Source organism: Leptosomus discolor, chromosome 9, assembly GCF_034619465.1.
Source record: "Leptosomus discolor isolate bLepDis1 chromosome 9, bLepDis1.hap2, whole genome shotgun sequence".
In the NCBI taxonomy this organism is placed as follows: Eukaryota; Metazoa; Chordata; class Aves; order Leptosomiformes; family Leptosomidae; genus Leptosomus; species Leptosomus discolor.
This window is the reverse complement of record NC_141399.1, coordinates 9,968,840-9,996,055: the sequence shown is the minus strand read 5'-3', so window position 1 is coordinate 9,996,055 and position 27,216 is coordinate 9,968,840. Positions and strand designations below refer to the sequence as shown.

The following is a 27,216-nucleotide window of genomic DNA, read 5'->3' as shown; positions in this document are numbered from 1 at the left end:
TGGCTGAAGGACAGAGCTCAGAGAGTTGTGATCAGTGGTGCTGACTCTAGTTGGAGGCCTGTGACTAGCGGTGCTCCCCAGGGGTCAGTACAGGGTCCAGTCGTATTCAACATATTCATTAACGACCTGGATGAAGGGACAGAGTGTACCCTGGGCAAGTTTGCTGACGATACTAAACTGAGAGGAGTGGCTGACACGCCAAAGGGCTGTGCTGCCATTCAGCGAGAGCTGGACAGGCTGGAGAGCGGGGTGGAGGGGACCTAATGAGGTTCAGTAAGGGCAAGTGTAGGGTCCTGCACTTGGGGAGGAATAACCCCATGCACCAGTCCAGGCTGGGAATCGACCTGCTGGAGAGCAGCTCTGTGGAGAAGGACCTGGGAGTTGTGGTAAGACAGCAAGTTGACCATGAGCCAGCAATGTGCCCTTGTGGCCAAGAAGGCCAATGGTATCCTGGGGTGCATTAAGAATGCAGAGAGGTGGCTGAGTCACCACCCCTTAATGTGTTTAAAAGTCGTTTAGATGTGGTGCTTGGAGATATGGTTTAGGGGTGTACTTGGTAGTACAGGGTTGATGGTTGGACTTGATGACCTCAAAGGTCTTTTCCAACCTGAATGACTCTATGATTCTAAGAAGAGTGTGGCCAGCAGGTCGAAGGAGGTTGTTCTCCCCCTCTACTCTGCCCTGGTGAGGCCACATCTGGAGTACTGTGTCCAGTTCTGGGCCCCCAGTTCAAGAGGGACAGGGAGCTACTGGATAGAGCCCAGTGGAGAGCTACTAAGATTATTAGGGGACTGGAGCACCTCTCCTACGAGGAAAGGCTGAGAGACCTGGGGCTCTTTAGCCTGGAGAAGATAAGACTGAGAGGGGACTTTACCAACACTTACAAACATCTAAAGGGCGGGTGTCAAGAGGATGGGGACAAGCTGTTTTCAGTGTTGAAAACAGGACAGGACAAGGGGCAACGGGCACAAACTGGAGCACAGGAAGTTCCACCTCAACATGAGGAAAAAATTGTTTACATTAAGGGTGACAGAGCCCTGGAACAGGCTGCCCAGAGAGGTTGTGGAGCCTCCTTCCCTGGAGATATTCAACAGCCACCTGGATGCTGTCCTGTGTAACCTGCACTGGGTGAACCTGCTTTAGCAGGGGGTTTGGACTAGACAATCTCCAAAGGTCCCTTCCAACCCCCACCCGTTCTGTGATTCTGTGAAAACCAGAATACAAGCACGTATCTGGAAAGCTTATTTCTTATATCTATATATTTTTTCACTCTTTTGACTCAAAAAATAAATTAACTTGATCTTGCAGATATTGTTAACACATCCCATCAGACTTTTATTCACTTCCCAAACAGGAAGAACACTTGGCTCCATTAACATACATCCACCTTCATTTACAAAAGTCATATTTAGAAAGTGACAGACAGCATTGCATCCAAATCACTGAAGCTGCTTATTCAGAGTGCAGTGAGCCAATGAAACTGCCAGCAACAACCAGTTCAGATGGTGTCTCCTATGAAATGATCACTTCCTAGGTACCTGGTACTCGAACCTCCACTGGACAAAGCTGATCCCTCAGAATATTGTGATCCTTATTTTCAAGATAGCAGATAAAGGAACTGCCCCAAATTAGAGGGTACAAAGAGCTTTTTCCTTGTGGGATCACAAGCTGAAACCACAGCATACATAGCTGCATGTGGGTCAGAGGGTTGGATCACTGTGAGCTACTGCTTGTCAGAACTAGTCCTACGGACTGAGAAGGGACTCTCTGAATTCTTACTATTGGCAGAACAAATTGCTGAAGTCATCTGTTGTGCAGTGCGTTGGATTTCAGTGTGATTTGGTTTGTGGGTTACCGACTAGCTGCTCCCATATCCTGAACCTTAAACAGAATGCAAGGGAGTATTTCATTTGAAGTTTATGGCAACATTTCACTTCAGAGAAGAAAATTCTGTCTTTGGAAATGCCAACTCTGTGATAGCTTTGTTTACTTTCCATCTCATCAATTCCAAAAAGCCGGATATCTAGGATACTAATGGGTCATGTTCTCCCCACCAGCATGAATTCAGTTTACACTGTGCATCAAAGGATAAGCAGTGGTCTGGAGACGGTTTTACCTCGGGGACCAGAAATACACAAGAAGCACCTGAGCAGCTAAGCAAGTCCACGCACTGACAGAGTAAAGGGCCTGAGAGACCATGTTCGCTTTAATCCCCTTATCAGCAACCTGTCATTGGTTAGAGGCTCTTTGTCACTAAGTCACTTGCCAATGAGCTACCATCAAGGACACAAAAGTGCAAATACTCCATGAGCTAAACACAGTAAACACCCTACAGAAGGGGCCAAGAGATCTTTTGTAATGGTCACAATAATTTGTCTCTCCTATATTATAGACTAAATGTAAGTGATTTCTGGAAGCCGATATTTTTTTACCTACTAGGAAAGCAATTGTAGAAACCTTGAGGCAGGAAAGGGTAAGAAGCAGCAAGAGCAGTGATGGAATGCAGAGAGACAGCTGGGCTAGAGAGCAATGAGACTACAGGATGATACGTAAAATTCCAAATGTACATTACCTTCCAGACAAAGTCTAGGTGTGAAGGGCACATGTGTGATCATGAGGGATGCCTGCCTTAATGGGAACCCTTCTAACCACTTCTCATTCGTTCCTATAGTTGAGCTGATTCCACTTCTCTAGATCTGATGGAAGATACCAGTGAATGAAATGGATCTTAATCAGACCTAATTATGATATCCTGCTGCCTTAAAATAAGTGCAGCAATGTATGCAGCATAGAGGAAGGTCTTAGAGACTTCAGGTGTCAAATGAAGAAACACCTCACATGGTTGGAAAGGGCAGAAAATACCACAAACAGTGGGGTTTCCATCTAGGGAGATATATGTGATGACAGGATGTCTCCCAGTATTCCTGCTGGGCCCTACTAACAAATTTGTCAGTCTGCCTTATGTAGGCTGCGTACATGTAAGAAGCTTGCAGGGCATGCCAGCAATCTCCAGGGGGGTTCAAATCTTAATCAGATAAAATATCATGGTCTAGAAAACAAATCATCCTGTTTAACTCAAAAAGGAAATTAATTTGATGGAAAAAAAATATTGTTCCAGGTCAACTCAAAATTACTTTTTGTCTGTTCAGCTACCAAATCCAAAACATGATTATTTGCACAGTTCTAGCTTCTATACTTTCAGTTGGAAATATTCACACATAGTTAACTTGACTTGCCCTGCTAGAGTCGCTATAATATCACAAGACTCATGAAGCAACTGGGAAAGGCTCATGCTCCTTTGCTAGCAGAACCTCATCTGATGCTCTCAGTCAGAAAGAGCAACATTGGCAAGACCAGGAAAAAATCCACAGCTTACTGGGAAGAATTTATTTGCTGCTGTATCATAAGAAGATAGGGAAATAAACACGTATCTGGAAAAAACAGAGCTTTTTTTTTAAAAAAAATACCAATTTAGATTGTGTGCTGTTTACCTTCTTTTCCACGGATTTACCCATGCAGGGTGCAAAGAAAGCAGAGTCTGGCCCCAAGGGAGTTCAGATGCAGCAGACTGATCTACCAGCAGGCTACAATATGTTCCCAGAAGGTGCAATATAATTCTGAGGCCAAGGAACAGCCTATTAGCTCTGCATGCTATTAATTTTCATGAATAGTTCAATCCAATGCTCACAGAAGCTGTTGGGCATCTTTCCATTTTGTCTAGCAGGACCTGGATTAGGGCTTATTTATCTTTTCATTATATACCTTATCTTTCAGAAGAAAGCAGCCCAAAGAGTTCAGTGCAGCTGTGCACATTTCAAGCCCCCCACCAGGTTCCATGCCCAGAAGCACACAAGACACTGCCTGCAGGTCGGAGTGAAGGCATGTCACAGTCAAAGCCACTCATGGAGAATAAAACTTCAGGCTTGTTTGACTAAACTTCTGAATTCACCACAGTTCCCCTGTTTTGCCAGCCTGAAGAAGCAGCCCAGCAGGTTCTTGGGTCACATGCCAAAATGCCTCCTTCTTCCTCCCTGGAATTGGAAATGATTACTAACAGGTATTCTTGCTGAAATGATTTAACATAATGTGCTGAATGAGATCACTAAGTCAAAATATCTTTCCCTAAGTGACTCTCTCGCTGCTTGCCTGAATGCCAGAGGGGAAGGTGGACAGCATGAAGCAAATTTTTTGCTGGTTCCGTGTTTTACAAAATCTTTAAGTTACTGAAGAATTCACATTAGGAAGTTTCACTCAGGCTCAATACAAGATGTCCATGATGCAGGTCTGGCAGGCAGCTGGGGGATGGAGACACAGGGGTTTGGGTTAACCTCTCTTGTTCATGCTTTCCGATTTTACAGTGTTTTCAGTGCTCTCCAGTCTGGGTTAGGAACTGAAGACAGGTGAGGAAACGAGGTGGGCATGAAAGCAAAGCTGGCAAGGGGACGGGCACTCTTTGCCCTGCATCACAGCCTTGGATATGCATTGCTGTTGCAGCTGCATCTGTTACAGCAGGCTGCAACCACCAAGTGAAACACAGAATTTGGGGAGGGAGAGGGATGTGCACCACAAAACACATCACTGCATGCTAGGGATGTTCAGCGTTTTGCTGAGAGGCCAGGCTGCCCTTACCCATCCTGGTCTGTCAGCCTCAAAATTAACTTATTGAGGTCAGTAGTCATAACAGCAGTATTGCGGACTTTTCATTCAGTCTTCCTCTCTGAGAAAGCCCCATACTCTCTGGCCCAGTACAGCTATTACCTGCCAACCTAAAGGATGATGAATGTTATTTATATTGCAGTAATGGCTAACCACTCAGTGGAGACCAGGGACAGGCTGTGCTATGGACTTTTCAAGCACACACTGAATGAGGACTGCCCACAGATGGCTGAGCGTATGAAACTGCTGAGACATTTCAGGATAATGTTCTTGAACGCCTTGGACACGATGACCTCCAACAACTCTGCAGTACTTGTGCTGACTGCAACAACACAGGGTGCCATTCTACAGTAAAGACATTCATTCATACCAAATTCTTACCGGTTACTGTGACATGCCCTTACAATAGCAAAAAACTCGTCTACTTCAAAGCAGGCAACTCCTTGATAGCAAGGCCTTCAAGTTCCTTGCTTAATAAATGTAAAAATGTAAAAATGTAAATGTAAAAATATTAATATATTTCAAACCAAACAGAAAACATAGAGGAATAAACAGGTATTCTAATGAAAAGTTTTCCTAATATTTAGCTGCTATAATTTTGCTGTCCAAGAAATAAAGTGAATCAATGAACAAGAACTTGAGATGTAGATGAGAAAAGTAATCCAGCAATAATAAAACATGAAGGGCCTGATTCTATAAAAAACCCTGTAAGACCAATTTAACTCTGACATGTGCACACTTGCAGGATTAGGCTTCAAATAATTGCAGAAAAGTGTAAGAACTGAAAAACTATACCTTTAGCTTTCCACTGCAGTGAGCCCAGAGGGTGGATACCTAACACTTCCTGGGAAATACCCTCCCAAGAAGTAGCCCCACAAGGATGCAGAGGAAATACATCTAAAACATTCTAAGCAGATTTTTTTTCATTATTAATAATTCTCTCTGCATCTTAGAAAAATCACACAGTGACTTCTTTCATGTGCACTGAGGTACAGAAACCTAAAATATTAAGTGACATATTCCACCAAGAAACGCCTTAGAGAAGGTGCTGTGGAATAGGTGCCAGCCCCTCTTTTATCCCTTCTACAATTAATGTTCTAGTATTGAAGTTCTAAACACAGAAACCAGCAGACCTTAGTGTCCATCAACAACCTTATTAAAAACCAAATGCTAAAGATATACCTTACCTTTAGGTATACTCGTTACACATAAAAGTTGCTTTAGACGAGGCTGCGTTAGAGCTTCATAGCCAAAAGTCTGAAGGTACCAGAGCCCAGTAAATGGGCTAAACAGCGATAACCCTTTTTTCTGCATTTTCAATCAGATGAGCGGTCACTCCCAACCGAATGCGAGAAATAAAGCACATGGTAAGAGACTGCAAGTACTTTCCAGCTGTCTCAACTCTAGAAGTCTCCTAAGAGAACTGATCTCTCAACATCTGGGCATTCCTTTCACTGTCAAACATTCACAGAGCAATGGGATTTGTCAGCAATCTGCTGAGCATATACAGATGACAACTGCAGAGCTTGGAGAGTTCAAAGGCATTTACAGAGAGATAGGGGTTTGCGATAGATATGTTGAACCAGAGCTGAGATCCAGAATCTGTGAAAATTACACCCAATAGCTGTAAAGCCTTTAGCTGCGGTAGTTAAACCAGGCACCACAATATGCAAAATTTAGCCTGGGTGTGCTTACAATTACGCAAATTGTTTAAGGGCGGCTGATCAGCCTCCATGTCACATACTACAAGGAAAAGGCTGTTGGGATGATTTTGGAAGGTGGTCTTTGCTGCCTAAACTACAATTCCATCTATCACTCAAATATATGGAAAAGAAGCGTTGTTTATAAACAGGTTTTGGGTTATCCTAAGTACAAATTTCACAGACGATAGATTTAAAGCTCTCTCCAGCACCTACATCTCACCTAATGGTACTCTATCCATCATAGATTTTCAGCCTATTGCCCCTCCATGATCTACATATCTTCCTAAATCTTTTAAAAGATCTTAACAAAGGGATATGTCTTGTTGGTACAACACAGAGATGCATTATATCAAAAGATTTTTGCCTTACTGACATAAGCTCCAAATAATTTCCAGAGTCAGCTGTATTTTCAATAATTTGTCCATTTTGTACTTTTCAAAATAGGTTTATCCACTTATGATAGCATACTGCTTAAGCCCCTCCATCCTCCAGTCCAGCCAGCAATAGAACTTTATGTCAAACTTTTTATAGCACCAAATGTGCTTTTTTTTCCCTTCCATCCTAAAAAAATTTAAATCTTTGTTCAGCTACAATCTGTACAAAAGCATAAGTTAGCCCTGCGGTATTCAAGAATAGCTGGTTAGACTCTGAGGCTATACATTCTTCTGCTAAAAGATATATTATCACATCTGTGTCTAAATATTTTTGCTTCCTATGTCTGCTAAAAGCAACACCTACAATTGCTATAACTGAAAATGACAAGATAAAAATATTTTTCACCAATTTGTCACCCTTTAGTATTTAGTATACAACACAATGTATAATAGTCTAGTTCATTAACAGAGTTCTGCCTGTTTGTATTTACATATAACAAGGGAGAAAAAAAAAGTGTGAAAAAAGAAGAAAATGGAATTGTAAATAAGACAAAAATGGAAACAGAGTTTGTGGGTTGCTGCAACATCTAAAACCACTTCACACATTTGAAAAGGAAAAAATCATAGAATCATTTAGGTTGAAAAAGACCTTCAAGACCATCGAGTCCAACCATTAACCTAACGCCACCAAGTCCACCACTAAACCATGTCCCTAAATGCCACATCTACACAAATACCTCCAGGGTATTTTATCTATATATTATATATACAGACATATACAGATACAGATATATATATAATCAACCACTTCTCTGGAAAGCCTGTTCCAATGCTTTACAATCCTTTCGGTGTTAACTTTCAAGTTGCCTCACCTGCTTTTAACTACAGCAGCATGTAAGATGGCCATCGCGTATTTTCATTTGATCTCCTTGCTCAGCAGGCTCGTTATAAGGTTTTACACTTCTTAGTGGGGTTCTTAGTCTCTACACTTCATGTAACTGGTCAATAATGAACTTTTTTCACCACTTTTGCATATTTAAGTCATTAGAAAACTTTAAAATACACTACCTTTTTTGTGAGTGGGGAGTTGTCTTCATATATGTATCACAAAGGAAGAAGTGCAAAAGCAGAAAATGTCATGAATTCTCCTTCAAGTAGATGATATTGCAATAGCACTGAACATGTTTATATTAATTACTTTCAGAAAGAAAAGGAGATGTCATATTTAAGACAGAGAATCCTCCCAAACCCACTAAGAACCATCCGTAAATCTAACAATAGTAAGATTTTTTTTCATTAACTCATTGTGACAGCTGTCAAGCTGGGGAAAAGTTTTTGTTAATGCCAGTACAATTGTTCATTCAAATGAAAGCCCGTAAATTCAGTCATACTGGAACAGCTTATGTCCCCAGTTCTGCCATACAATCTACAAACATGCATATTATTACAGCTATATGCACAGTTGCTCTTTAGTTTGCATCTTTGGGGCTACAATGAGATTTGCCCAGAGCCTTACAAAAAACAGGCCAGAAGGCAATTTGTGATTCAGCTGTAATGAGCTGCCTGTGCTTTCCCTTGTTGGAAGAGGGAGGTTTGGTACCCCAGGCTAGCAGGGTAGCCATGGGGGGTAGGCCTGGGGTAGGCCATGCTCCCTGCATGCCAGGCTAACCATGTAGTCACCCTTTTCCCCTGTGTCCTCAAAATAAGACAACACAACTATTGGTAGGGATGTCACCTCACTCTGTGTGCAGTGACAGACTGAAGTACCAAAGATGTCGACTGCATCCTGCCTTGGGACCCTGTGAGACCGCAGCTTGACCCAGAGCTCACAAAGAAATCCCAGTATAGGTCTTGGTGTTACCACAGTGCAAGCAATAATGACGCAGAGATCCCATTAACTACTTCCAGTCAAGGCAGGTCCTATATCATTAAGGTGCTTTTGTAACAGCAAAACCAACTTTGAACAAGAAATGGAGCGCAGCCCTTACCTCCTCATAGACATCATCATTCCTGCTGAAGTCTCCGGCCCTCCTTGGAAGCACATGGACATGAACATGCTGAAAACGTGAAACAAAATAATGGTGATTATCAAGCTCATGACTTTCTTTTCTGGATTGTCAGCATTATTCTCTGCACATACAAGTAACCACGCATGGGCTCCCACAGCATTATTTTCAGAGGAAAATACATTAACCTGTTCTGTAACTGCATCTCAACTCTTTGGAGAATATAAAAGATGAAAAACATGAGAGAGCAGCTCTGCTGTATTACAGGAGCTTCAGAGTGAAATGGCTGGAAGTTTAGGAGCTCTGTGGAATTATTCATAGTTGTCAGTCAGAGATGTATTTAGCCACAGCTTTGAAATGACAATGCACCTCGGAGCTGCGTGTTGACACTTCAAAACTGACAAGAATAAGAAGGTGCTGGTGATGGGACACAGCTGTAGCAGGCGTGGGCAGGGGGCTCCTATGGGCAGCCCCGAGCTCAGTGCTGTGCTGCACAGACTGGGGCATAGAGGCATCAGTGGTACACAACGAAGACCACGCAGGTAGAAAGGCTGTCAGAAAAGGACACTCACTAGGCTGCACAGCACAATACAGGCAAATACCATGTCTTTTGCAAGGTTAAAAAGACTTTTAATGTTTTGCTCAGGAAGTCGTAGCCCGAATACAACAGACTGAAGGCCCCAGTGGTATGAGGTGCATGCCGGGGGCACAATGGGCTCCAGTGCACCAAGTGGTCCCAAACCTGCGAGAATTATGAGCCCAGTTTTTCAGAGCCTGAAGCATAAACACCACTCTCCTGATAGCAGGGCCATCACCCAGCGGGTAGCAGAGCTAAGGACTGTAAGCTGCAGAGGCAGACTTGGGATACCTGGTATGGGGGGAGGTGAGGGGCAATGTATTTTTGCCACAAATGCTGATGAGATACGGGGAAAGGGAAGAAAAACATGGACAAGAAAGCAAATATATGACTTGCCACCTGGACAACTTGTATTATGTTGTATTATTATGATTATTATTTTTTTTCTGTTAAGAGATTATGACAGTCTCTTCATACCACATAGGAAGGGTAATTCAAGATTCTCAAGACTCAAACTCTACTAGGAAATCAAACAAATGCTCATCTATCTGCTTTTCTGCAGTAAGTTCAGCTACAACATTGCAAAGAATTCTTTTATCTTTTCCCCTTTCTTTTTCACTCTTTTGAAGAAAACAAACAAACAAACAAACAAACAAAAACCCCAAACCAACTGAGAATAATTCTTCAGAAAACAAAACAAAACACCACCTCATTGAGGAGAGGCAGCAAATTATCTGAATGACAGATCACATTTATGCATCTCCAGATCTTTTCAGATGGTACCTAAATCCTTCTAAAAAAAGGACTGCATCAGAACGGCACCAAATGCTTTACACAGAATTCAGATAGCTTGCACCTGACTCATTTGATGAGGTCGAAATCAACGGAAATTCATGCACCTCATTGAAACATTCTCAAAACATGGCTCAAGTCTATAATGAAATCCAAAATCAAAAAATATTTTCATAGGCTACTTGTAAGAAAATTCAAACACGCCTATGTTGTGTTAGCTGCAGCCCATAAAAACATTTGCTCAGTAAAATAATTGAAACCACAAGGATGTTTCAGTTAATGAAATATTCCAAATACCACACTATTTTTTTTTCTCAGCTTACCCTAGAGAAACCAAATACGCAATTGCTTATTCTTATCATTATCCACAGCTTTCAGTGTACTCAGACTAGAGACGCAGACGATTCTTGAGGGTTAAAAACTGTGGTTTTGAGTAATACATCAGTGATAGTGTTCTGATAGTGTATTATACTAATATATCATGAGAGTGATAGTGCTCTTGTGATGTATTAGTGCAATGTATCATCTGAACATCACTGCTCTCATGATGTATTGCTCAAAATCACAAGGCAAGTTTAAAGATGGTCTTCAGTAGTCATAGGCCTGGAATTTTGCTTTAGGACAAAGACAAACTTTCAAGAAAAATAAAAGTGAAGATTAAAGTGTACAGTGGTCCTGTAAAATTTCACTAGTGTGTCATACCCGTGGTTCTTATCAGATTTTAAGTTTATTCATAAAAATAGAGAATAATCTGCCAGTCAGTTTCTTTCTTTTCTGCTACAAGGAGTGACAGTTTTGCTCCAAATATCAATTTTCAGAATTTCTCTTGATAATATATATACAGTCTAATATCAGCTATCAACAATCATATCCCCCAAAAGTTCAACCACCTTTAAGAGTAACTTTTATCTCTGTGACAGAATGTTCCAGGAGGCACACAGAAGATCTGTATACCCACGACAGACAATCTGGAATATCAGAAAGCACTCAGGGATGTAGTCCAAAGCTCAGTGCAGAGATGCTGCACTGCAGATGCACAGACCAGCACAGCAGGTAATGAATGAGCCTAATGTGATCTACTACCCAAAATGGGCTCTTGTGATCAGCACAAAAACAAAACAAAACAAAACAAAAAACAAACAAACAAACAAAAAACACACACAAAAAAAGAGAAGCATTTATGACAGCATATGGGCCACTTGGCAGCAGTGGGGACATCCTCCAGGGTTACTCACCTTTACTACATGCATTATGTTCTTACATGATGCCAGGCTACATAGCAAAATCTGTCAGCTGTATCAGAAAACAAACAAGTATTTCCAAGGTTTGAGATTTCTACAATAAATTTAAAAGAGAGTAATTTTTTCCAGATTAATTTAATTAATTAATTCTGTGCATGGAACATAAATAAAAATCTAGATTCTCCCTGCTTTTTGCATAATAGAAACAAACAGGAGCAGTAATAGTGTCTCAAGTAATTTCCTTCTCTTTAGCTTTACCAAAAAACCACAGGGAAATACAAGCAGCACAGAGCAGTGGCTACATGTAGTGAGAAACACCAAACAAGGGCATTTCACACCTCCTCTAATCTGCCTTTCAGCTTCTGGCCTTCCCGACTCAGGGACGCTGATATTTGGATTCATTAGGGGTTATTAAATTGATCAGTTTTACTCCTTAGTACTATTTGTTATTGCTAAAGCCTCAATCTACCGAGGCACTTAAGCACCAGCTCAATTTCCAACCTGTAAATTAGTTCAGTGGGAGTGTTCACATCCCGGATATTATGTATGTGTCTTGGTGGTTTGCATCTGCCGATGGCTACAGGGAGGTCTCCCGAGCTGGAGGCAGCAGAAATAATTTCAAGGTGCCTGCAAATTAAAGTTGCTTCCTTCCATTTTGCTTTCCAAGGGAAAATATAAAACTGCATGTCCAAAAAAGACATTTGTAGTTGACTGAAATGTGTCAGTAGATATAAACAAAACATTTGGCTGCGTTTTTTTTAACCGACCAAACAGGCAAATCGTCCCTCAAAACACTGCTTAGAGACAAAAATTCCAAACATTGTGTATACAAAATATCAAAAATGTCAAAATAAAGCGTTACAACTTTTTCCCAGTTATTGCGGGTATCCTCATGTCTGGTGGGTGGCAGACAGCCCCAACACATTCCAGCAGGCTGTATTCAATCACTGTTGATTGTATTTCGTTTTTTTTCCTAAAATATTGCTTTCTGCTCATTTTGCATTATTTTGATTAATAAGCTAGAAAAACAACATACAACAGCCGAGACATTTACATTAATGGACCAATCAATATCACCCGCATCAGGGTAGAACAAATGCAGACACACGCTTGCATTGCTTGGAATGTTAGCTACCATTCCCTCTTCTTGTCAGACACTGATGGAGAAAGCTGCACCCAGTCGCAGGAGACGGGCACAATGGGTATGACAACATGAGGACGCAGCAATGTGCTCCCAGGTGGGGGACACCGTGGGGGTCAAAGATGCTCGAGCCCTACCAGTTGCTTCTGACACTGAGGACCAGATTTTCTGCCAGGGATGTCTGGGGCAGCAGCAGCTGGGAGGAGGCTGTGGGAGCTGAATTTTATAGGACATTCAAAATTAAAAAAATATTAGGCTGACAGTTTTCTAGGACTGGGACTGTAGCTTCCTCCGTTTTCACAGTAGCTACAACATTATAAACGACATCTCAGGTTGAGAAACTGCTAATGGTGAGAATTATCACGTGATGCAAAGTCACTCTTAAGAGAAGCTTTTTCAATACTTTTAAACCCAGAATGGCCAGAGAATTAGAAAACATACTGCAAGGAATAAATACGTAGTGCCAAGGGGAAATTGTGAGCCAGAGCCAGCATGTGCCATCTCTGACCTTCCACCACAGCAAGAGGATCCTCCGCTTGAGCCCTGCAGCATTCCCAGCATGACTGTGGAAACACGGGGCTGCCGATGGGCACTCTGGAGCATGCTCATCCCGCCACTGCTGAAATCTGGTGGCAGCACAATTTGTGGGATTAAACACGTAAAGTCAATTTCCAGTGAACCAGGACTGCAAAATGCTCACAAAAGTCTCAGCCAAACAACCTGGAGCCTGTTTTGTTGGAAAAACACCCATTCAGGTTAGGTGAGTTTTGCTTCAGCACTCAAGGCCATGCAGAAGGCAATGTTCCTAGTTACAGCGGTTTTAATATACTGAATTATGGTCGAATAACCAATATGTCACCACTGCACTGGATGTAAAGTGAAAATACTAGGCAAAAATAGACTCTGGAAGAGATTTCCCAGGTAGACCAGAATAGTGAAGAGCAGATGACCCTGCCACACACCACTGGGGAGGACATGGATGTTGCCTGCAATTATTCATGAACATTATGTTGTGTTCGCTCAGCTGCTGTGTTGGTTAGCAGAGCAACAAAGCTCAGCTTCCAACAGAAAGGGAGATAATAGCCTAAACAAGAGCTCCTCAGCATGCACCCAGAGTCTATTAGCAATAAATGTTGCTGTAGAATGAATATATAAAAACTGGCAACAGATCACAGAACCCTGAGGACAGGGGGGAGGCCAAAAAGTTGGCAGAGGAAGGGTTGTTCCCCCCACACCTGCAAAGGCAGTAAGTACACGGCTGAGCTGAGCTGTGCCTTCGCCTATGCAGTGAAACCAGATGACTTTCAGCAGCTTAAACCCTCCCCTCACTACTTTTCATTCTTTCTACAAACCTTTGTTGTTGTGGGCTTCCATGGTCTAATGGCAAGATAAGAATGTTGGGCATAGAGGGACATCAGGGCCAGGAAGAGTAAACCCCAATGTCTCTGCCACTGTCGTATTCAGGCAGGAGGAAGGGCAGGAAGGGCATTAGCAGCTGCAGGCAGCAAGGCTTGCTGGCCAGGAGACCCCCATCAGCCAGTTCACTGGGAAAAAGGATGATGGTTTGCAGATAAGACCTTGTTTGCTGCAAAGTCTCCTATCCATTACAGAGACATGGGCTTCTTACAGGAGGCTGTGATAATGCTTCTTCTAAACTACCAGATTAACTGTAGAAATTCCAAACTAATAACCATTCTCCAAGTAGGACTGTTAGTGGGTGATAAAGAAAATCAACCATAATACTGAGATAGCCACATGAAATATAGGGCAATTTTGTCCTCTCTGTACACTGGGCTTCCATGGAGCCCTTGTTTGCTATTCTTGATTAACTGCTCAATTATCCCTGTTAGAAAATTATTCCATGGAAAGTCCTGCCTATATATCCATAGCTCATTACAGAAAGCACTCCCTCTGCTGCCCCCAAAAAATACATTGCATTACCCAGACGCTAGCAGACTGGGTACAATTGTTCTTTCTAGGCATCAAAAGCCCATTTCTAGGGCCCTTGACTTGCAGGCCCTGGAAAAGACATCTTCATGGGAAAGCAATTTCTGTTCAGTATTTATGAGTTCTTGACAGTTTTCCTAGTCCTGAATTGGGTTGGGATGGAGAAATAAATTAAAAAATTAAAAAAGTCCTATCCAGCATTAGGAAAAGAAAGAGTTTTGATCAATAAAATACTCAGTTTTCACAGCCTTCAAAATTATTGCCAGCATGAATGTTTGGGTTTATTTTACATTTCCAGGACTTATAAATTACACAAGCAAGGCCACTTTAAAAGACATAATTTTTACAAAATATTAAAACATGACGGGAAAATACTTGAAACAATTCCTTTTCTACAAAATTTCCCCATTTCTAGGAATCAGCACTTTCCTTTCCAGCTTCACTAAAACCTCATGCACGAGGCTGTACAGATGCAGACACTCGGCGCCTCCTCCTCAGATGGCAGGTCTGGCATTCTGGTGGTAAGGGTTGCTCCAAACCCAGGAAAGCTGCAGAGACTAGCACGCTCTTGTAACACCTTTGTTTTGGCTCTGGTTTATTAAAACACAAAACTGAAGCTTGTTATGCTACCATCACGAGAAATGTAAGGATGTGATACAGACGGAAAGGAGTGGCACAGACTGCCAGACTTGAAAGTAGTATGGGCAGGGACGCTTTGGAAGGGAAGGACAGGGAAATCCACATCTGTCTCAAAAAGCCCAGAGCAACAGCAGAGGTGTAGGTGGGAATGGACTAGAAGAGCCACCAACAGGAAGGGTGGGAAATATCAATGGAATGCAGAAGGTGGTGGAAGTTTTGTGAATCAAAAACATGCAGAAAGAAGGTGCAAAGACAGAAAACAGAAGAAACTGGAACAAGTCTTGGGAGAGGAGGCCATACAGGCTGCCCACATGCTACCAAGCTGGAGTATGAGGGCCCTTTCAGGACACACTTGTGTACATCTGCATGGCACTGCACTCTATACATACCCTTAGGAGGAAAAAAGAAAGCTTTGCAATGATCCCTGCCAATATTTATGCCATGGATTTGCCTCCGGAACAGTGAGTATCAAGATACTTGCTCAGTACAGAGAACATATACTTTGGAAAGCAACAAAATGGAGAGAATTTGCAAAGGTATCAGAAACCAAACCAGCTGGGGGACTTGCAGCAGAGTACATCTTCAAACATGTAGATTGAGAAATGTGCAGATTCAGCATCCTCAATAAATAATGTATCTGTCAACTGCTATAAAGTTTTAAAGAAACAAGTTGTGGATGAGCTAGAAAAGGGATGTAGACCTAATGAAAACATGTGCAGAAAGATTTTTAAACCCACTTGAGATCTGCAGTTATAACTTCCACAGCTGAAGGCAACTTTAGCATTTGCAAGAGAACTGCCAACCCCTCCCCCTGCAGCCCCAAACCCAAGAAAACTGGCACAATAATGAGGGTAATTAGCCTGTTTATTGGAAGTGGTGATCCAAATGTAATTTGGACATCTCCTATGAGATCCTGTGAAAGGCAGCAAATGAATAAACTAAATGGAAATAAGGGTGGGATGGTGCTTCTGAACTGATATTTCCTAACCTCTAACCTGGTCCACAACTCTAGGAATGAGGGTCCACACATGGTGGTAGGAAGGTCAGGCCAAGGACCTTCACCAACTCCTCTCACCTGCTGTGTGATGGGACAGTGGATGGGACAGGCAGACCTGCAGGATCATCAACCATTACTCTGTGTGAATCAACAGGAGAACACTGCCTTGGTCCAACCAGAGACGCTGATGAGGAAACTGCTATGCCATTTTTCCTGGATAGTATGTCAGCACCACTACTATCGGAATGCTGTGAGACCTGTACAGCATCCTCTACCCCCTAAATACCAAAAAGCTGCAAAACCAACCCAAAACCCTGGCAGCCTCTGCATGAAGTATCACTTCCATTTTACTGATGAGAAGGCTAATGCACAAACCAACGAAGGTGCCTCCGAAGATGCTCTGGAATATGGTGCAGCCTTAGGGACAGCTGGAGAGCATCTACCTTGAAGTCCTGTGCCTTTGCCTTTCCTCAGGGTCACTTGGCCCAGATGTTTTTGTGCAAAACTGGCGTCGTTGAGATGAAAATGAAAGTGCAATTGCCTTTCCCCTCACCTCTGATCTTTAGTTAAGTCTTGATAAATGCATATTGTTTTAACACTTGTGATATGTATAATTAGGGTTCTTTAATTTATGTTTCAATAAAATGTTCTATAATAAACATTTACTGCTCTGTGAATAAACATTTAAATGAAGCTCCTAATGGGGGTTACATGTTTTGAAGCAGTTCATGGCTTTGCCGAAGTCTCTCCCTATACTTAATGAGAGTCATTTCCATAATCTGTGCATTATTGCTTAAGCCTCCCTTTAGGAATATTTTACAAAGTAAAATTCTGTGAAATATTATCAGCCAAAAGAGAAAATGCTAAGAGGATTATCAAATTGTCCCGTTAAAGGGACAGCACAAGCTTTCATTTCCCCCCTGAGATGCCAACACTGTAATTATGTAGAATGTGCTTACTAATTATCACACCGGTGTGTTATTACTGGGGTTTCCCCTCAGAGACCCAATCTAAATGAAAAGGATGGGAGACTCCTGAAAGGTCTGATATAAAGGCCAAGATAATGCTAATTTACTTTCTGGTATTAATAAGAGTAAGGATTGAACCCCCACAGGCAAATCTCATAGATGTCAAGAAAGGTCCAGCTCCCTCAGAGAGGGCCGAGTGCTGTTATGTGCAAAGTTATGTACAGCTTCTCCCACAACATTGCCCTACAGCCCCACAATTAACATCCAGGGTCTCATCCCCATTTTGCTGAAACTTCCACCCATTTTCTCACTGACTCAAATAACGTCAGGACTCGGCACTGCGGCTGAGATATAAAGTACACTAAGGTTGAGGGAAATATTATTGTTTGAACACAGAGAGTTTTCAATTCTCAGGAGTATCTGCAATGATACAAACACCTCTGAGATATTTCTTCCATGTGCCTCAGTACATTTGAGAAGAGCATAAAACTGAAATATATCTTCTCTCCACTAGGATGGAATAAGAGCATTATAGCAGCAATGGCCCACTCCCCTTTAATGCAGGGGGTAGAGGAGAAGAAGACAAGATAAATCAGGAATGGATGTGGCAGGGGGAAGACAAGTCTTACATACCAGTTACTTTTATTCTGAGAGGGAAATCATTACCTCTAATTTTTGTGGTTATTAACGTTTTAGACAACTGTTGCAGCTTCTTCTAGGACAATGACAAGTTCCTGCAGAATTAAAATACTGTCACTGTCTCCTCTTCCATTAGTTAAAGATGTGCAATGGGTTTGAGTGGCAAGCTTTTGGTAGTGGTGCAGACTACAAGGGTGGCTTCTGTGAGAAGCTGCTAGAAGCTTCTCCCATGTCTGATAGAGCCAATGCCAGCCAGCTCCAAGACAGACCCGCTGCTGGCCAATGCCAAGCCCATCAGCAACAGTGGTGGCACCTCTGTGATAACGTATTTAAGAAGGGGAAAAAGTTACTGTGCAACAGCAATTGCAGTCAGAGAGAGGAGTGAGAACATGTGACAGAAACAGCTCTGCAGACACCAAGGTCAATGAAGAAGGAAGGGGAGGAGGCGCTCCAGGCACCAGCACAGACATTCCCCTGCAGTCCATGGTGAGGACCATGCTGAGGCAGGCTGTGCCCCTGCAGCCTGTGGAGGTCCCCATGTCAGAGCAGTGGGGGAGAGGACCCCACTCTGGAGCAGGTTTGCTGGCAGGACTTGTCACCTTATGGGGGACCCACACTGGAGCAGTCTGTTCCTGACGGACTGCACCCCATGGAAGGAACCCACGCTGGAGCAGTTCATAAAGAACTTCAGCCTGTAGGAAGCGCTCATGTTGGAGAAGTTCATGGAGGACTGTCTCCTGAGGGCGGGACCCCTCGCTGGAGCAGAGGAAAAGTGTGAGGAGTCCTCCCCCTGAGGAGGAAGGAGTAGCAGAAACAACGTGTGATGAGCTGACCGCAACCTCCATTCCCTGTCCCCCTGTGCCACTAGGCGGGGCAGAGGTAGAGAAAGTCAGGAATGAAGCTTTTCGATGTATTTTCTCTGCCCTGTCTAGTTGAGGAGAGGGAGTCGTAGAGTGGCTTTTGGTGGTCACCTGGCATCCAGCCAGGGTCAACCCACCATAAGAGGGAAGACAAGTGCTACTGCAAGGAGAAAGAAAAGGTTTCTGATGACAGTAATGCGAACAAGCCTCATAACTTTCTGCAAAGGACGAAATGCATTCAAGCCACTTTCCATTGCGGTATCTATCAGTGCTAAGTGAGATTTCCAAGTCTGTGTGTCAGTACCGAGGCATTTTATACCCTTAAGGATACATTTTCCAAGAACTAGCAAATATCTCTGCGCGTACCTATAGCACTCATTAGACTGTATTTAGTTATTTATAATATTAAAATTATATATAGCAGCTATGGGTTCCAAAACATGGGCTGTTTCCCTGTTTTATTGCCGAATGTGCACATTCATCACTAAGGTTTAGCTGCTTCAGTTAAACCTTTTAAATGTAAATTATTTTCTGTTATAAAAAGCTGATTGTGGGAGTTTTAGTATTTCAAAGATGGTAATTTATGTGACTGGAACAAAATAAAACATTCAACAGAAACAGAATTTTACTTGATCAGAAACACTTTTATGTTTCAGTATAGTTTTCTTTTCATATTTTCCTCCTGCAGCAGTGGCCCCAGTCTTTCAATTAGCTTGAAACAGAAGATCTTAGATAAAACCATAATTTAACACCATTTGCATATGTGTCATTCCACAACTTCTTCACCTCACATTTGTAATACTTTTAAGCTGTCATGAACCAATGCCTGAAATCCCTTATGCACCTGCTCAGTTGTTCACCCCTCAACAGTACTCCAAAGTCTCTGGGACGACTGGGAAGCAAGACCAGTCTCCAAACAATGACAGGAGTCTCCTCCCTTGCCACCTCAAACCATTTTGAAGGCATATACAGTGAGGGAGCTGAGAATCAAGAAAGCAGATTTTCAGCATGGACTATGCGACTGCTGGTTAATCCCATTTTTCTTTGACTTACTTCACACATATGCTGCTGAATTTGGGATACAAAATGGTTTTGTGGAAGTAAACAGCCTCCTTGAAAATCAAACTCCATAGGTCACCTACAACATCACCCAAAGGTGACTGAAATCCCTGTAATGACTCCTCAGTCTCAGCAGCTATTAGATCAAGCCTTGCAGAATACTATGAGCATTGACATAAGTCACCTTTGAAGATTTTGACAACAACCTATACAAGCTAATATCCTCTTCTAGGCTACCAGTACTTTCATTCTTGATTTCCCGAGTAACTAGGGTTTTTCTTGTCATCTTTCATAATACGCAGCCCTGCTCCAGTTCCCTTTTTTTTTTTTTTGCTTAAGCCAATGGCAACGCTCTTACTAACGTCAGGTTAAGTCCTTCATGATTTGAAGAAATCTGGCAACCAGATGAGCTAATAATGGGGAGGGATATACAATAGTATGTCCCCAGACTTCAAAACAAAATAAAATACATTCCATTGCCTTTATTCACTGTGCAATATTTTGAAATCAGGTTAGAAAAGGTACCAATGTCCCTGTCTCAAATGTTTTTGCAACTACTTAAAGTACGTCTTTTGTAAGCCCTTGCCTGGCGTGCAACATCTGCACATCTCCCACCTAACTGTAGTGAATGGCTATGAGGCCAACGCCGATAAACACACAGAAATGCATCTTCCATTGACTGCTTGCTAAAGCAAGAACTCTATCATTTTAATTTATCAATTTAATTACAGAAATGTATTATTGATTCAATCTTTCTTCATATTCATGAGCTGGCTAGAGAGAAGAGTGAACTGTTCTGCTTAGTACACTTTCACCTTGATAAGCATGAATTACCCTAATTGGGAAAGGAGTTCTTTCAAAATTGTTTAAATCCACAAAATCCTTTCAACCGGAGAACTTTGGTGGATTTGTAGTGCACGCTGGTGTTTGCCAGGAACCCAGCTGAAACCACCAGACTTGCTGTCCTGGAGACCTTTCAACAGACAGTTTGTCCAAATGGACTTTGACTGTGACTAGCAGGGCCATATGGGCAGAAGGGTAGCAGAGGTGAACAGTTTGTGATTACGTCCCTAAGTCGTTTAACCTTCAGAATTACGATTCCACACACTCTGCCACTCAACAGGAGGCTGTACAAGCAGGTGAAAAGATAGATGTCTATTCTTAATGACTGTTTAGGAGACTGCTGTGCTCTGATCTGTGCCCATGTTGGTTCAGTTCATTAATGTAATTAACCAACAATCAATCTTTTTAAATTAGTTACACAAAACCAGCCAGATCAACTGACATGAAAGTTAGGTCACGGTCCATTTCTGCACGATTTAACATCCACACTGGAACAGAACACAGGGCATGGAAGCACCAGAAACTGGAGCCAAATTCATTTGAAGCCCTACAACTTAATTAAAGTGTGCAAAAATCTGTGCAGCTGGCTTGGTCTTATTTGCATGGCCTTCCGTGTTTGCAGCTGAACACCTTGACAATACAAAAAGGGGAAGGAGGGAAGGAGGGAAGAAGGTGCTTCTAGGAAATATGTAGTAATGAAGCAATTTAAATAATTTTAAACAGTTTAACTTTATGTAGGGTTTAAAACTGAACCTTACCAGCAGCTTTCATGATTCACCAGCAGCTCTGTTCACAAAATAAACTGAAAACAGAAGGAGCTGAAGTTGCTATCAGTGTCTGTTCCCCTTCTTCGGGCTAGGAAAAGACCAGCAAAGCAACCTTGGTTTTCACTGAATGCAAAGGTTACCTGTGAAGGGTTACAGCAGTTTCATCATCAGCCTTGATATGCTGATCTGCTGTCCTGGGATCAGAGCTGAGAGCAGCTTATAACATAAGCTCACAGCCTGCCTCCCCCTTTCCCCTTCTTCTGGGGGTTGGGGGAAGGGTTGGGTTGGCCTAAACCTGGTGCAAGGTGTTCCCAGAAGTGCTGGCCGAGGGGTGTCTAAGGTGACCAAATGCTGCCGCTACTCACCTTCCAGCCCAGTGCTGGAAGCTCAGCAGCCCTGCAGAGTCTGGTTTGGACCAAACAGACCTGACATGGTACAGACATGCCCTGTTTGCACCAGTCTGAGAGCTGGTCTCAGGGGCAGCAGCTCAGTGACCTCTGGTTGCTGCTTGTGCGGCTCCGCAAGCCTGAGCGAGGCTGCGAGGGGAGTGTGGCTCCCACATCGCCGGCAGGTTAATGCACGGCTCTGCCTGGCGGGTGAGCAGCATCTGCGAGCTCGGTGTGGGTGCACTGTCAGCCTCGTTTGAGACTAATAGACAATTTCTTTCTCAATCCTCTAAGCCGAACCTGAACTAAACTGCTTTCAATTTCCCAAAAAGGCCAAGTTTTCAACTTCACCTTATGCTTGTCCATTAAGAGAGCATCTGGCTTCTTTTAATCCCTTGCACTAACTGAGTTGATCCAAATGCTTCCACTGGCCTAATGCGGATGTTGCTGCTGAATGACTGCCATGAAACCATGTTCCGCCTCCTAAATCCACCATGAAACGGATGGGCAAGAGCCTCCCTGTGATGCAGTGCTGTGGGAAGAGTACGGCAGTGCCCGGGCTGTGAGTCTGCAAATGGCCGAGCACATCTCATAAAGTGCTGAGCACCTTCCCTGCTGTTTGCCAGAACAGCCATTGAACGTTGCAGGATCAGGCGTGCAAGTGAAGAGTAAGTGAAGCACTCACCCGATTTTCACTTTTGTGAAATCAGGTGATTAGGCTGGTGCAGCAGAAAAGCAGGAGTGGGAACTGGGGCAGATGAGGAAGGAGAGGGAGGATGCCTGCTCAGGTCTCGTTTTGAAAGCTGCATGTGAATCAGCATGGCTGGAGAATAAAAAAGCCACTTCTAGGACGAATATGCAACCCGTAACTTAACATTCCCCACCCTCTGCAGCATTGCTGCCAGATACAACCAGAGCAGGTGCCTCCAGAAATGAAACTCAAGCAGACGTAAGTGAATTTAAAACTAATAACAGCAGAAACTTTAATGAAACTCTCTCTGACTAGGTAGAGCAGCTTTTCTCATATAGGATTTTCTGAGCTTTCACAACTCTGCACTCAAAAACCATTCTAAAATGTCGCAGGCAGCATATTATCACTTTGTGCCTCTGTGTGAACATACATGCATCTTTCCTGCAGCATATATACAACAGCAAAATGCAAGGAGATCACCTGCACAAATTCCTTATTCGTTACCACTGTAATCTCTATTTTCTTGGTATATGCAATTCTAAGTCATTGCTCTACGATATATGCACTGCTAATTGCAAACGGGCTGCTTCTGTAGCTGGAGGACCTGGTTATGGGAGCTGGGGGAGTGGAGATCTTAACCCAGGGGAAGCTCCCAGTTTGGTCTGGATCTGCCTCACTCCATAAGCTGAGCAGGGAGCCTGAGCTATTCATGGTTTTAGTATCCAGCATTGCTGCCAGAGTCAAAAGCAGGCTGCAATGCACAAGGAATACAAAATAGAGACCTAGAGGGCAGGCAAAACTTTCATAAATTCAGCTCATCTACCAACATCGAAAGAATTAGTAATCAGAGAAAGAAAGCTACAGAAGTGTTAACATTAATTCTACTCTGCTACAAGTCACGTGGTTAACACCATGACACCTTGCCATTTACTGAGGGAGAGCTATTTATTTATGTAACCTATAGCTCACATTTAAATAATTAGTCTGCCTGATAAATTTTAGAACTTGCAATCTGTGTGCCACATTTGCGTAAGCACAGCATATTTAATGCAGGTACAATTGTTTAACACCTCCATCATCATATTAAAGTATTTCACAGAATTAGCAGAGTTAGCCACTCCAACTTTCAGATCAGTTACATATTTTAAAAAAATGTGCTAGTTGCACAGAATGAAGCTGCTGCTCCAGAAATGTAGTCTGCGCTCGTAACAAGGGATGTCCAGAGAGTGATATGTGCTGCCTAGGAACAAGCAAATCAGGTCAGATAAGACAGGACTTGATCCAAAGTTCCCCCCAAACTTTCTGTTGTCTCCAGTAGTCTGAGTGCTCCCCAGATCAGTCAGGTCTGCCATCTTTGGTTTTCTTTCAGCCCACCACAAGCAAAGGCCTGAATTTAAGAGATGCTGACTACCTGTTACTTTCTTTAGTGTCAGAAGCTCAGTGCTTCCTTATAGCCAGGTGCCAGAATACCATCCACAAGACCGTGGATCAGAGTTGAGGAGGTTTTACATCACAACACCTTTGCTTTAGGCCAGGTTTCTAGAAGGTGAAGAGTAACACTCCTGGGATGCTACTCTGCACGCAGAAGGTCTGACTTTTCAATAAGCAGCAGCAGGAGGAGTTGCATAGGGATACAGCTAATGAGCTATATTCACCCCTCAGCAGAATTGTCCTCACTTCCAGGAGGTGCATCAGGGATGAGCTTGGTCTTTGTTGCTATTATTTTGACATAGTCAAGTGAGCAGAACCCCAGCTGTGTGAATTGTATCATGGCGGTCTCTTGGCATCTCAGCAGAATGAGAATGCAACAAACACAAAACCTTATAGTTCAGATTGTAAACATAAAAATAAACCTGAATTTCAGCTTAAAAATCGAATCAGTGGAGGAACCTGAGGTGAAAGCTATGCGCATAGAGAGTGGATGTCATTGACATTCCTACTACATTAGATTTTGCTAAACAACATGAACCGAACTAGCCTGTATCATAGAACTTAGGATGTGCAAAGTGACAATTACAGAGAAAGGTGATACTATGAAAATCAAATCACAAATTCAGACATTAGAAATGCTTACTTAAGAGCTTTCCTTTAGGCACCTCATCTGAAATGAAGGCCAAAATAAGTTTGTTTATTTGCTTCTTCAGTAACTGTTATTCTCAGGCCAGATCTTCAAATACCCAAATTTAAAGCTAAATTTCTAAAGTCATTCTGCAACGAGCAGCAACTGTGACATTGATGCTTCTTGTCAGATTTTCAAAGCACTTCAACATTCAGTACACTTCAAAGAAATTAGCCACCTGGATTATTGCCAACCTGTTCCAAAAACCCTGTTTCGTCTATGCTAAGCTCTCACGAAAACTTCTACCTATATGTCTTTTCCAAATGGTGTTTAGGCACTTCAGAAGCTATTCTAAGTTTGATTATTTTGAAGACATGTCGAGGTCCTTTGTGCAGGAAATTATTTTCTAGTCCAATCTATACAAAATTGTAAAGAAATTGGGATCAATCCCACCATGCTTGTTTATCGCAAAATCTTGTATCATCACATGACATTCATCCTAGACAAGTAAAATGAAGCCAAACTTAAGCCTAAAAATAGCACTACACAGACTCCTACTTTGGTAACTTAGCTGCTAGGAACATTTACCTCTATATTGTGCCAAACTCAGTCAAGCAAATAAACACCCTCTTGCTACTGCTGGAGAGAAGGAGTAAAGACTAATATATATTAAAAGAACTTTGATATCTCTAGGAAAATAAGTTCCTATCGGGTGATAAGAATATATTCTCCAAGAAGAACTGCCACGATTTAGCAGGAGGTGTGAGGGGAAGCACTGCATGATACTATCAGAGACATAAAAGACTCTTATACTGGCAGAAGGAGAGCATAAGCAGAAGATGAAAGGGATGAAATATTCCTCATTCTTAGGCAAGAGAAAGGAAGCAGTCCATATTCAGCAGAGAAAGGAAGCCCTCCATATTCAGAAGGCCAAGGAAAGAAAATGCCTGTTCTTTGCTGAAGCAATGCACAAAACATGCCCTGGAAAAAAAGGACCATCTTCCTCCACAAAGGAAAAAACACTGCAATGAATTCAGTTACACCAAAACCCTCACCTGAACAGGCATTTTAAGGAGAGAGTTTTTCTAAGCTTTCTCAATAACTTGAAAATAATTTAAAGAAATTCTTCCCCTCCTGCCACTTCTATAAAGAAAAAAACTCTCCATTTCCTGCTTCTCCAAGCACAGAACCGGATCCCCTCCCTCTCCACAACAGAGAGGAGGTGGAGAGATACGGGAGAGAGAAATCTCTTCTTTGCCTCTTCAGAGAAGTTGTTCATCCAGAGAAACAGGTATTCTCCTGCCAAGGAAGGAGGACATGGGAAGTGGGCTAATGTTGGTGCTGCAGCAGGATAATGAGCAAGGCTGAGACCATCCAACCAGCTACAATGCAACTGTGTGAGGTCCAGCCATGTGTTGTATTTCAATGTCACAAATCATTTCTCATGTTGAATCAAAGCCAGAATAAATATAATGGAGTAGGCTGGGAAATCATCCTTTGTAATCTGCAGCTCACAAAAGCCAACCACACCAAGGGGGATTCCAAAACAGCTTCTGAAGCTGTGTTTGACAAAACCAGTACATTTCTGAAATGCTAGTCAGGGCAGAATTAGCTGATAAGGGAAACACCAAGTTAGATGAGGACAGGAGGCCAGCAGCAGATTACTGGCTAAAAAGGTTTAAATAGACTTGTTAACATCTGCTTAGGGTGCAACTATAATTAAGAGATCTCCATTCCTTGTTTGGAGGTTTGAGACTTTTGTTTGTTTGGGGTTTTGTCTTTGCTAGTTTTCTGCCTTTCCAATTCTGACAATGGATTTTGTATTAGGACCCTGGGGAAGCAGAGCAGACTTTCAGCATTCACAATCAGGAGAAGCAGAACATCATGGCAATGGAAAGGCAGTTTAGTCCCAAAGTTGTTACATTCTTTCAGAACCTTTTCATCTTATGAATACAAATCTCAAAATTCTCTTTGCTCATGGATTTACTTCTTTGGGCAGTTGTATCAGTAAACACCCAAATCTGCACAAGTCACTGTTGCTCATTTGTCCATACTTGTTCTGCTACCTCACTCAGTCAGAAAACTAGTTAAAGGAATCAATTCCTTCCATGTGTACAGGCAGTTAAAAGCAGGTGTCCAAATCACACAACCTTGAAAGGCAGATTTTTTTGAACCATCCTGACCAGAGGACGTGCATTGGTGATAGTCAGAGAGTATAGCTTTGGAGGGAGAGTGGCTAACTACAGCAAAACAGGCCACAGGTTCACCCAGACAATGGAAGATTACCATTTGTCTTTGGTAAGTTAATGCAGACCTTTCTAAGCAATTTTTAGGGCCTACTTTTGCTTTAGACTGCTGAACCGAATAGGTGCTTTTAGCACAAGGAGTGGGAGGGATCTGTTTATCAGGGAGCAACTTGCTGGGAGAGTCAAAAGGATGTTAAAACATGAACAACTAAACATAAACTCCAGCCTTTTCCTGGAAGAAAAAGGAAAGCACGACAGAGGTGCAAAGCGCTAGGGAAAGACCATATGGTCCAGAGTAATACTACAGGACTTGGTGATTAAACTGGGCTGGCAAAAGCAAGGTACCTGCATCTAAATTTAGTTACCTAAATGATTGGTTTGATTTTCAGAGGCGATGAATACCTGCAGCTCCTGTCGACTTCAGGTGCCCACATTTGAAATGTTTGGCCTTTAGTCTTCAACTCAAACTAATTGAAGGATTTAGCATTTCAAAGCTAAGGGGATTTATCCAATCCAAAGTGCCATAAAGCTGCAGTTCCTAGGCATGAGAGATATGACACACGAGCAACTCAAAAGCAAAGCAGGAGAAGAAAGATGATTATTCCCCGAAGTGCATACACTTGAA

The 27,216-nt window shown here is 42.5% G+C and overlaps 1 protein-coding gene across 1 annotated transcript in view; it reads right to left on the bottom strand.

Moving 5' to 3' along the window:
- FHIT (fragile histidine triad diadenosine triphosphatase) overlaps positions 1-27,216 on the bottom strand; it is a 430,579-nt gene that overhangs the window by 81,927 nt on the left and 321,436 nt on the right. The window contains exon 4 of the mRNA XM_086470368.1: positions 8,722-8,790. Within this exon, the coding sequence (XP_086326494.1) occupies positions 8,722-8,790 (69 nt within the window). The remainder of the gene's footprint in view (positions 1-8,721; positions 8,791-27,216) is intronic.